Below are 12,948 nucleotides of genomic sequence, written 5' to 3' on the forward strand. Positions count from 1 at the left end.
GAATCGAAACTCAGAGCCTGCTATCGGGAATTTTAATGGGAAAGAACTCCAAGTTCGGGGTCTCATTAATGTGCTTTTAACTTAAGGCAGAAGGTGGCAGAGGTACCGTGAGGCTTTCATTCACCCGCTGCTGTGACTCGCCGCCTCCGAGGAGTGACACTGGGCACCAACCGGTGCCAGCTGATGCGCTTTGCTCCCGAGGTACTTATCCAATATTCTTCGTGGCGCACGGAACCGCGGTGCCGGCAGGCAGCTCCGCCGCCGGCCCGGGCCGCTTGCCCTCGTGTGACCCGTCCCGTTCTCCTTGGGGCACTTTTGTCGCCCCCCCGTTCCCCGCCATCGGGACCCGGCTCTCGGGCAGCCCCGCTCCTGCCGCCGCTGGAACCCGGGCGGCACCGCCGCCGCCCCGCGTTCACCCGGCACCCCGATGCGAAGGGAAGCCCCGAACACTGCCCGGCGGCGAGCGGGGAACAGCCCAGCTTTAGTTCTGCCCCGGGGGGGGGGGGGGGCAGGAGGGAGCGGGGAAGCGCAGCGCAGGAGGCGGCGGTGCGCTCCCACCGCTGCCGGGATTGACAGAGGTGCGCTCCCACGCTGGCACCAGCAGAGCAATCCGTGCCCGCCACCTCCCCGCTCCCGCACCGCCGGGGCTCATGCCGCCGCTCGCCCCGCGCCTTCTCCTCCGCAACCTGTTGGGCGGCCGCGGGAAGGAGGGAAGGAGAGTCCTGCCCCTCTCGTAACTTGCATGATTGGCACGCAGCTCTGTCCAATCGCGCAAGGCGGCTTCTCCCCCTGCAGGTGCCCATTGGCTGCTCGGAGGCACGGGGCGGGGCTTGCCGGGCCGCGGGGCTCCCCTCCGGAGCGGAGCGCGGCGCGTTCAGAGCGCAGCGTGTGCGCGGAGTGAGCGGCGCCGCGCCGGCGGCAGAACCGGGGCCGCGATTCGGCCGCTGCCGGAGATTCCCGACGCTTCGCTCCGCTGGCAAGGACGATGCAGCCTCTCCCCGCCGGGCCGCGGTGGCTGCAGGCCGGCTTGCTGCTGCTGCTGGCCGGCTGCGCCTGGGCTGGGGCGGCGGAGCCCCCTCCAGGCAGCAGCAATGCGGTCTCCTCGCCGTGGTCGCCGGAGGCGGACCCCGTGGTGGTGGCGAACCGCGGGCTGCGGGTGCCCCTGGGCCGCTCCGCCTGGCTGGACCCCGCGCGGGACCTGGTGCTGCAGGTGCAGCCGGGTGACCGCTGCCACCTCACCGTGCTGGACGACGACCCGCTGTGGCAGCGCCCGGGCCGCCTGAGCCCCCGGCGCTTCCCCTGCGACTTCGGAGCCCGCGAGGTGCAGTACTCACACCTGGGCGGCCGCAGCCCTGCCCGGGACCGCGTCCGCCTGCAGCTGCGCTACGACTCGCCGAGCCGCGCCCTGGTGCTGCCCCTGGTGCTGGAGGTGGAGGTGCTCTTCACCCAGCTGGAGATCGTCACCCGCAACCTGCCCCTCACCGTGGAGCGCCTGCGGGGCACCAGCAACCCGCTGGACGCCCGCAGCCTGGAGTTCGCCTTCGAGCCGGGCCGGCAGCGCTGCCGAGTGGGGCTGCTGCCGCTGCTGGCCGGGCTGCCCCGCTACGGAGAGATCCTCAACTACCCGCCGGCGGCGACGGGCGGGGGCGGGGAAGCGGCGGGGGGTGGCCCGATACCGTCCTTGATGTGGGACTGCGAGGAGTTCCTGCGCCTGGGGCTGCGCTACCGGCACACGGCCGCCGGCGGCTCCCCGAACCGCGACTTGGTGCCGCTGGTGGCCGAGCTGCGGGAGGCGGCGGGCGGCGGGGCACTGCTGAAGCGCGAGTACTTCCAGGTGCTGGTGCGGATCCGCGCCGGGAGTGAGAATGTGGCCCCCAAACCCAGCTTCTTGGCTATGCTAATGATGGAGGTGGACCAGTTTGTGCTCACCGCCCTCACGCCTGACATGCTGTCAGCTGAGGATGCAGAGTCACCTCCCGATCTACTGCTCTTCAACATCACCTCTCCCTTTGGTCCTGGCCAAGGCCACATGGTCAGCACAGACGACCGGAGCTTGCCTGTCACCTCTTTCAGCCAGCGGGATGTGCGGGAGCTGCGCATTGCCTATCAGCCACCCATGGAGGACTCTGATCGGGAAAGGCTCTTTGAGCTTGAACTGGAAGTGTTGGACCCAGAGGGTGCTGCCTCAGAGCCCTTTGCCTTCGTGATTGTGGTGAAGCCCATGAACACCCTGGCACCCGTGGTGACCCGCAACACCGGTCTCGTGCTCTATGAGGGGCAGTCAAGGCCCCTCTCGGGCCCAGGTCCCAGCCCCAACCTGGTGGTCAGTGATGAGGATGACCTTGAGCAGGTACGGGTGAGTGTGGTAGCAGGGCTGAGGCATGGCCACCTCACTCTCCTGGAGGACACCCCAGGACCTGCTACCCCTCGTAAACACTTTACAGTGGCTGAGCTGGCAGCAGGTCGAGTCATTTACCAGCACGATGGCAGCGAGTCTCCGCTCAGTGACAACCTTGTCCTGCGGCTGGAAGATGGTGGCTCTCGCCACCGCGTTGAGTTCCTTTTCCCCATTACCCTGGTGCCCACTGATGACCAGCCACCCCTACTTAATGCTAATACAGGGCTTGCCATGGCTGAGGGTGAAACAGTGCCCATCACCACCCGTGCTCTTAGTGCCACTGACATTGACTCGCAGGATGCCATCCTGCTCTTCACAGTGGAGTCTGGCCCCACAGCTGGGCAGCTCCTGCTCCGTCAGGCACAGCCACCTCCTGGCTGGGAAGAGGAGGAAGAAGAGGAAGGCTTTTCTTGGAGGAAGGTGCCAGGTGTAGCAGGGAGCTCCCTCATCTATGAAAAGCCAGTGAGAGAGTGGCTGCAACAGGACATTGTGGAAGGGCGTCTCTTTTACCACCACTTTGGGGCTCACAGCCCTGGCCCTGGGGTTGTGTTGGACCAGTTCATCTTTAGAGTCCAGGATGACAACGACCCACCCAACCGCTCTGGACCACAGACTTTTGTGATCAGGGTACATCCTGTAGACAGATTAGCCCCCGAGCTCCATAGTAGCAGCAGCCTGCATTTAATAGTTGCAGAGCAGCAGGTGACCCCCCTGCGGAGGAAGCACTTGTGTTACACAGACCAGGACTCAGGAGACCGTGAACTTCGCTACACAGTAATCCAGCCTCCCACTGACACTGACTCCAACCACCCTCCTGACGCATATGGAGCGCGTCTTGGATCCCTGGTTCTGACTGAGGATCACTCTGTGGAAGTTACGCATTTCACCCAAGCCCAGATCAACCATCACAAGATCTCGTACCGCCCCCCACAAGAAGAGCTGGGGGTGGCTCCTCATTTGATTCAGTTCCAGTATCAAGTGCAAGATGCGGCTGGCAATGTGGCCAAAGGGACTTTCACCATCTACCTACAGCCTGTGGATAACCAGCCTCCCGAAATCACTAATACTGGCTTCACTTTGCCTGAGGGAGGCAGCCATGTCCTTAGTCCAACTGAGCTGGATGCCAGTGACACGGACACTGAACTTGCCCATCTCAGATTTATCCTGACCCAGGCTCCTCGGTATGGCCAGTTGCAGCTCTCTGGGTACAGTCTGGTTCCAGGCGGTATCTTTGGCCTGGAGGATATCAGACAAGGGAGGGTGGTGTATGTGCACAGTGGTGCTGAGACCAACAGTGATACCTGCAGGCTTGATGTGAGTGATGGGGTTCATTTTGTGCCCATCACACTGAAAATGAGTGTGCACCCAGTTGATGATGAGGTTCCTACGCTACGATTGCCCCCGGGCACTCTTGGTTCATACCTAGATGTGCTGGAGAATGGTGCTGCTGAAATCACTGCTAATGTCATTCAGGGCACGGATGAGGATACAGATGACTTTATGTTGACCTTCATTGTAGAGGATCCTCCTCAGCATGGGAGCATCCTGGTTCAAGGGGTTCCTGCAGAGAGATTTTCCCAGAGAGATCTGCTGGATGGTGCTGTGGTATATGCTCATACCGGCGGCGAAATAGGCCTTCTGCCCAAAGAGGATGCTTTCAACCTTACCTTGTCTGACCTCTCTGAGAAGTGGCGTGTCAGGGGCAATATTGTTCAAGGAGTTTCAGTCTTGGTGACCATTCTTCCTGTTGACAGTCAAGCTCCAGAAATTTTTGTGGGGGAGCAATTCACGGTGACGGAAGGTGACAAACGGATCATTACTCTTGCTCACCTCAGAGCTGAAGATGTGGATACTCCTAGTGATGATATACTATGCACAATTGTTGTTCAGCCCACATCTGGGTATGTAGAGAACATCTCTCCTGCCCCAGGATCTGAAAAATCCAGGGCAGGTGTAGCTATAAGTGCTTTTACCTTGAAGGACCTCCGTCAAGGGCACATTTTTTATGTCCAGAGTATACATAAGGGTGTAGAGCCTGTTGAAGACAGATTTGCTTTGCGCTGTTCTGATGGCATTAACTTTTCCCAGAGGCACTTCTTCCCCATTGTTATTGTGCCGATCAATGACGAAGAGCCTGAAATCTTCCTCCGAGAGTTTGTTGTGATGGAAGGCATGAGCCTGGTGATTGATACCCCTATCCTCAATGCAGTTGATGCGGATGTCCCTGCTGATGAGTTAACGTTCACAATCACCAGGCTTCCCAGGCACGGCCACATTGTGAACCAGCTGGTCAATGGAACTGTCCTAGTGGAGAGCTTCACCTTGGATCAGATAACAGAGAGCTCCAACATTCTCTACGAACATGATGACTCTGAGACCAGGGCGGACAGTTTTGAGGTGCAGCTCTCGGATGGTAAACACACTGTTAGGAAAATGGTACCCATCATGGTTATTCCTGTAGATGATGAGACACCCAGAATGGCCATCAATGATGGTTTGGAGATTGAAATAGGGGAAACTAGAACTTTTAATAACAGAATATTGAAGGCTACTGATCTTGATTCTGAAGACAAAACCTTGACATACATTATAACTTATGGGCCAGGACAAGGCCTCTTACAGAGAATAAAGCCTTCAGGTGGAATTGAAAATATCACCCAGGGAATGAACTTCACCCAAGATGAAGTGGATAGAAATTTGATTCGATATGTGCATTTTGGCCAACAAGGAGTTCGTGATCTCATCAAGTTTGATGTGACAGATGGAATAAATCCTCTCATTGACCGCTACTTTTATGTGACAATAGGCAGCATTGATATTGTCTTCCCAGATGTCATCAGCAAAGGAGTTTCTCTGAAAGAAGGGGGAAAGGTGACCCTTACTACTGATTTGCTTAGTACCAGTGACCTGAATAGTCCAGATGAGAACTTAGTTTTCACCATTACCAGACCACCTGTTCGTGGTCATCTTGAATGCACAGATCAGCCTGGGGTACCCATCTCCACTTTCACTCAACTCTTGTTAGCAGGCAATAAAATCTATTACATTCATACTTCAGAAGATGAGGTGAAAATGGACAGCTTTGAATTTGAGGTGACTGATGGCTATAACCCTGTGTTTCGTACTTTCAGAATTTCTATCAGTGATGTGGACAATAAGAAACCTGTTGTCACAATCCATAACCTGGTTGTGAGTGAAAATGAATACAAACTGATAACCCCATTTGAACTGACTGCCGAAGACAGAGATACACCTGATGCACTGCTAAAATTTATCATCACTCAAATTCCAGTTCATGGCCAGATCCTGTTCAATAACTCCAAACCAGTCACCACCTTCACTAAACAAGATCTGAATGAAAATCTAATTAGCTACAAACATGATGGCTCGGAATCAGTTGAGGACAGTTTCTCTTTCACTGTTACAGATGGCACTCATACTGATTTCTATGTTTTCCCCAACACTGTGTTTGAAACAAGGAAACCTCAGACTATGAAGATTCGAATTATGGCTGTGGACAACAGTGTACCTCAAGTTGTAATAAATAAGGGTGCTCAGACTCTCCGTGTTCTGGCCACAGGTCACATCGGGTTTCTGATTACCAACAAAGTGCTGAAAGTGGAAGACAGGGACAGTTTACATGTTACTCTTAAGATCAGAATCACAGAGGGTCCACGCCATGGCTTCCTGATTCACCTGGGGAAAGGCAACCATAGCATCAGCCAGTTCACCCAAGGTACTACAATGCTTCATGTGCTTTCTTTAGATCACTGGAATCATTATTTTTCGTGCTAAACTCTATAGTAATAGATGGGAGAGACTTTGCAACAATGAGCTTATTTATAATGGCTTCATAATTTTTTACATCTGTTTAATTTTATTACATCCGTGACAGTTTTAAACAGGAAATGTGGTCTGCTGGGTAAACACTGATTAAAGGAGCTTCATTTCTTTGGAGAGCTTAGTCCAAATAACTGTGATTTGCACTTTCTGTCAGTCATAGTGATAAAAGCTGGATAACAGAATTGAGGTGTACATCTTAAGAGACAGTGCTTTCTTTAACCAGTTTTATTTAGAAAATGCTATGGGAGTGGCCAAGCTATTATTAACTAATGGCTAGGATATCAGTTGCTCTACAGTCTGAGCACACCTAACTGTAAAAGCAAAATCCTTTCCCCACCAGTGGGAAATAATATATTATGAGTACATTTGTTGCCTTAATTACACAAATCTTTACCACAAAGTATTTGTGGTAAATTAAAAGGTAATGTAAACATTTTAAAATTATGTTAGAGGTACTTACACTTTTTACATGGAACCAAAACATTCGGTGTTATAAATAGGGGAAAAACCACACATGTCATATATTCTGAAATAAACCTTCAACCCGAGGCTGTGAAGTAACCTTAATTGATATGGGAGCATTAGCTATTCTCTGGAGAATTTTCCATGTTACTCTACAGTGACTTAATGGCTAGTTAACTAACAATGAAATTAGGTTTTTTTGCAGCCTTCTGCAGCTGTGGAATGAGCAAACAACACCAACAGCATGGACACTCAGAGTTAAATGGCTAGACTGGGCTGTGTAGGTGGAAAGGCTTGAGGTGAACACTTGCAGTTGGCTGTGTTTCATTTCACAGAGTCCATACTGGTACATATCCCTGTTACAGTCTTGTCTGTAGCAATGTTCTTGTCAGATGTACCAGATCTTTCAAATAGGCTTGATGAACTTTGCAATGAATGAAGTGTCTTAAGTTTTGCAGTACTAGTGCAAAAAAGAGGATAAGAAGACACCAAACTGTCCAAGCTTTGGGGACCATCACAGTTCCTTAAATGTAAGGTTTCAGTACTGAGCTGCAAGTAATATTGAGAGTGTTGTCAGAATAAGTGAGAAACAAAAGACAAAGAGAGTGAGCAAATAAACAGATTATCACTTATTTTAGTGGGTTTTCTCCTACATTGAAGAATGTGTAATTATTGAACAATTGAACAGGTGTTCCTTGGAAGCAGAGGAACAGTGATATCCTTTTTTTTTTTTTTTTTTTTTTTTGAGGATGTGGAGCATTTGGGAGAGGTGCCATTCCCTCCTGTGCCATGTGGCTGGGTGTGCATTTGTCTGATGACCAAAATGAAGTTACTACTTGAATTGGCTGTCCAGCCACACAGCATGAAGGCTGTCTTAATATGCTGGGGCTGCCCAAGCTGAGTAAGAAGCATGCAGCCCTTAGGAAAGGTTGGTTTTAAAGCTAGTGAGGATCCCCAGGAAGTGGTGTAACTTCACAGTTTCACACACAGTACTAGCACAAGCACTCTTATTTTGTGTTGGATTGAAGGGTGTTTTTAAAAAAGACACATTTCTTCAATAATATTGGCCTTCGAGATGGTCATGCTTAAGCTACACTGAGACAAGTAATTGTCTAATGTTCAGGGCAGAAATAAACAAGACCCTCTTTTGTCATGTTCATTATGATCCCAGTGTAAGCACAGATTTTGCCAAGGACTTTGGGAAGCCTCTGCATTGCCTATTGGACCTGTTGTTACATGCTTTCTTTTTATGTTTTGATCTTCCCCTCTCTTTAGGCCTCTTATCCTGTCATGTGTCACTCTTTCAAAATGCTGAATAGTTCCAATTTCATCAACACGTGCATTCTTAGGGGCCTGTAAAACTTCATTAGAGTCTTCCAGTTTATGTTGGAAGGGACTTCTCGAGGTCATTTGATCCTATCTTTACTCAAAACTGGGACAACTTTGAAGTCAAATGAAGCTCTTCAGGACATCATGCAAAAATTTTGAAAGCTGCTTGCTAGTTTGTGAAGTCCATACTCAAACTCCCATTTCTTGGATTTGTTCCTGTGGTTATATGAACAGGCAGCCTGAACACTTTGAGTAGGGTAACAAGATTCATTGTGTGCAAGCAGCAGGAACAGTCTGGTTTTTCAGATTCCTGTCACTGAAAGAGAGGGCAGAGCAATTGTTTAGAACATAGCTTTCTGCTAGTGGGTATAATTTTCGAAATAGGAAATTATGCTTGATATATTTCAAAATTATGTTGGAGAATTCCAGCATGCAATTAATTTTATCAGGCACTGTAGTTACATGTTTATGAATTGTGCTTAAAACTAGGCAAATTTTGATATAGCTAGCACAACCTAATCATCTATGGAAAGAAAGCATAGACTTGCCCAAGTGACTCCAAACAGGTTGTTAAGGAACAGAAAACAGGTTATTCTTTGCAATTATTTTGACAAAATTAAGATCTTTGGATGGCAAGTGGCCTTTTCTTCTTATGAGATGATCCTGGTCCTGCCAACACCAGTTCAAGTGCTTATCTTTGTGTATGCTGGAACCAGAGATTTTGATAAAGCTACCCACGTGAGCAGAGCTGAGTACTTGTGTGTTTGCCAGATGAAAGATTTATGTGCTCCACTGGCAAGAAGAAGTATTTGTTTGCATCCTCTTTACGGCCCCATGAATTTTTGATCTTTAACTTTCAAACATTTATGGAAGAGATTCTTCAGTTACATATATTTGCTGATAATGCTCTTAACTTGTTTGCGCTGAAAGATGTCTGGTTACTTTTGAAACTGAAGATTTTGTGAAGCTCTAACAAAAGTGCTTTTGAGTTTTTTTTACTCATGCATCCACCCTAACATTCAGAGGAGAACTTGGGTCATACTTGAGCTCCACTTTAATGTGATTAATTTCTAACACTTTTTCTTGAAAAAAGTATCAGACTTGGGGTTTTACCAACAGCAGTCCTTCAAAGAAAGTGACAAAAATTAGTTTTTATATATATACATGTTTCTCATCACTACTCAAGGAAACCAGAAAAAAAATATTAACAAATATTTGTTTATCTTTTACATACTTTATGGTAACTGCTGGTTCAAAATTCTACATCAGTTTTTCTTTCCTTACTGAAGTAATTTCTGTTTACTTTAATTGCATCTATTTCAATTCTTAAAACAGTTAATCACTGTAACTGCCCTCTGCAGTACTTTGCAAGTTGAGGAATGACAGAATCCATATCAATATCCTCGTGGAGATACACCTCTGTTTAGGAAAATGAACCACTAAAAATCTGAAGTAGTTCTGACTGTCAAGCCCGCGTTTTTAAATTTTATTTCAGTTATTTTTGTAAATACAGCTTAAAAGAAAAAGAGCCCTGGGGAGGAGGAAGTAAAGGGAGAGAGAATGAATGATATCTGTAAAACTTCAACATTGTTAATACTGAAATTCCTGAGCTCCGCTGTGGGACCTTGACTTCTCTCTTGTTGAAGCTAAACTATTTAATACATGTCAAGTTTTTCTAAAAAAGGTTTCCTATCTTCATAATTTAAAATAAAGTCTGTTTTTCCTCTTTCCAGCTGATATTGATGATTTGAAGATATGCTATGTTTTACGAGGGAGTGACAATGCCACCAGTGACATTTTTCATTTTTTGGTTGAAGACAGTGGTGAGTACCCCTAAAATCTCAGTTTTTCTTGTAATTTAAAGACAAAGAATTTAAGTATGCTTTGGGAGTTGAAGAATGTCGAATTTAATTGAGAGAAGTCTGTGTTATCTCCTGGAATGTGATTTATTTTAAGGCTTTCCTATATTTTGAACTATTTCTGATGATTATGAAGAGAGGTGTCCATAAAATGGTGATTGCACCTAATGAAAAAACCTCAACCTACTCTATCAAGAAAGTGAAATTCTGTAAGTCTACTCAGATACCTTCTATACTCAGATACTACTTTCTTTAGTTTTACCTTTGTATTTCCTATCCAGGCTCTTCACACATAAATTCTCCTAAGTCTTTATTTTGAGAAACTTTTCATTTATGGTTGTTGTTGTCCATCTTTTTAAAGGTTCCAGTTCTAAGATAATTCATATCAAAACATTACTCATATCAAAACATGTACCTGTTGTGTAGAGTTCAAGTTTTTATTCTATGTACTTAACATAACAGAATCCTCAATGGCTTGTCAAAGATCTTTGTCGGGCAACTGGTGTGAATTCTCCTGGCTAATACTATTTTCTGTGATTGTGGGGGATGCAAAAGAAAATTATCTTTAAAAAATTGAGAATACTGACATGTACTCATTTGAGGGAGAACTATGTTGTTGTTTTTTGTTTTGTTTTGTTTTGTTTTAAAAGCACAAAAAACAGTTTAAACAGTAAGTAAAATACATCAACAGGCTTTTTTCCCCCCATCCAAAGTCTGACATAATGTGGATATTCATAAATGTAGATATTCCTCTGTGTGGTAACAGGTGGCTAGATTATGTTACTTTAATGCCTTTTTAAATATGGGATACATAGCTCTATGAGTAACTGGCAATGAATTTTATTAGCTGTTTTAATAATAAACTTCTTAGAAAGAATGCTTCAAGTTAGCTGACTGTCAGCTCATGTACACAGCTTGTGTTACTGCTTCACAAGGAGCATAGCCAATTAAGGGTATTATGATCAGTGAACAGGAATTTGTCCTGTCTGTCACAGACTGGACAGTTTTGTCACTGTCTACCATTGCTGGAGTGGGATATTAAAACATGTTTTACTGTTTGTTGTGCTGGACAAGCACAGAGGAAACACTACCTTTCAAGACTTTTGGAAATTTCTTTGCTAATCTTTGTGACATTAAAGACCAGGTAGTGACATAAGAGTTTGCAACACTCGACTTATTTTCCATAAATGTTTTTTTTTTCACTGAGATGTAGGTTAGAGAAGCTTAAAGGTACGTAAAATGGAATGCGGGATGCTGTTTTTTCATAGTAATACTTTTTTATAACAGGTGTCACCACATTGTTCATTATTTTTGAGTTATTCTTTTAGTAGATGAACAAATATTCAGTCTTGATATTGTTTCAAGATTTTGTGTGATGGGAGTAATTAAAGCTACTGAAAGTTTGCTCTCAGTGAGCTGTTTAACATCAGTTCTTCAAACTGAGTTGCCCCTCGAGAGACCAACGTTTGTGGGACTTGTCTCTGTGCTATTTAACACTTCACAGTGGCAAATAAGTAGTCAAAGTGAATTGCACCTAATATATGAATTTTTTTTTTTTATTGGAAAGCTTACCTGTCACATCTGCTTCTATTTGGCAGAGTTGTACCAGCCTGTCAATTGTAACAGCATGCTATTTTTCAGAATACAAAGAATCATGATAACAAGGTGCTTGCTGATTTTTTTAGAGCTTTGGAAGTTATGACATTACTGTCATAGACACTGCTTAGCTAGATGATAAGATGGTTTTTGCTGTGCTGAGGCTATTTGTTGACAGAAAAATGAGCTGTGTTGCATTTCAGAGTATTTCTGATTTTGAAGACGGTAAAGACATTTAAAATTGATGAAGTCATGATCAAAACATTAATAGTTGTCTGTCTGAAATAGCTCAAATTTATTAGCAATGTCTTTAGAATCTCTAATGGATGAAAAATCCAGCAATTTAATCTACTTCTATTTCTACCCTCCTCAGAAAGACTTCAAAGCCAGTGTTTTGCAACTCAGATGTATTTTGGCAGACTTTCAGTTGTACCAGGGCTATTGTTTAAGATTTTTTTTTGATTTTAAGCCAAATCATATTAAGAGACTCCACACAAGAGCTGAGTGAAGGATGGAGCACAGGTGATCAACATCCCCTGTAGAAAGCCACACTTCAGACTTCCATCTCCTGTATCAAGATTTTTGCAGTAGTAACAGGTTTGTGCTACCCTGAAGTGCCTAATGCTATAAGTTAAATAAATGGGACTTCACTTAAACTGAATTGTGCAATAGTCCCTGAATGATCTGGTTCAAATCAAGAAGTATTTCAAAACATGATTCAATGAATGAATGTGCGTTCGTATAATTCAGCTAATGTAATTTCAAATAACTTATAAACCCTAAAATAATTCACATCTTGCAACCCAAGTATTTTATATATTCTAGGCTTTCATGCCTCAGCAGGGGGAACACACACATACAACAGCACTTCCTGCTCTTTTCATGTGACACGAATTAGTGTAGTGTTACCCAGACCTGTAGTGTTGCCTGTAAAATACTTTTCTCATGTCCTGTGATATTTGTTTATAGTCTCTGAACTGCAAATAGGAGAAGAGCATGGCTTCCTCTAGGTCTGTCTTTTGGTGGCTGATCTGCCATGCTGATCTGCCGTGACCTATGAAAACAAATGCAGAAGCTCTTTTGTCACCCTCTTAAATGACAATAGTCTGACTGGGGCCCAAGGCTGTTATTTCGTGCAATTGCCTGGAGACCAAGTACAAGGAGTCACCAAACTGCTCCGGAGTGATATTTGTTGTGGATTTGGAATTTTGTTTATCTTCTCACATGCAGTAGTATTTATGGTAAGCAAGTTAGGGCAACAGCAGACTGGATGGGTAGGTGAAGGGAAAGAGCCAAGTCAACCCTCTGCCAGCTCTTGGCCCCTTGCCTGCTCTGCTTCTCGCAGTGGAAGTAAGGTGAGTGCCATGCTGCATACCAAAGCATGACCTGCAATCTGAAAGCATGAAATATGGTACTGGAACAAGGTTGTTTGCTTATTGTCCAGTGGAGAAAACTGAAGTA

At 46.1% G+C, this 12,948-nt stretch overlaps 1 protein-coding gene across 1 annotated transcript in view; it reads left to right on the plus strand.

Moving 5' to 3' along the window:
* The first annotated feature begins 985 nt into the window (after positions 1-985).
* Positions 986-12,948, plus strand: part of FREM2 (FRAS1 related extracellular matrix 2) — a 119,345-nt gene continuing 107,382 nt past the window's right edge. The window contains exons 1-2 of the mRNA XM_053971801.1: positions 986-6,134; positions 9,766-9,855. Of these exons, the coding sequence (XP_053827776.1) occupies positions 986-6,134; positions 9,766-9,855 (5,239 nt within the window). The remainder of the gene's footprint in view (positions 6,135-9,765; positions 9,856-12,948) is intronic.

Source organism: Vidua macroura, chromosome 2, assembly GCF_024509145.1.
Source record: "Vidua macroura isolate BioBank_ID:100142 chromosome 2, ASM2450914v1, whole genome shotgun sequence".
Classification (NCBI taxonomy): domain Eukaryota; kingdom Metazoa; phylum Chordata; class Aves; order Passeriformes; family Viduidae; genus Vidua; species Vidua macroura.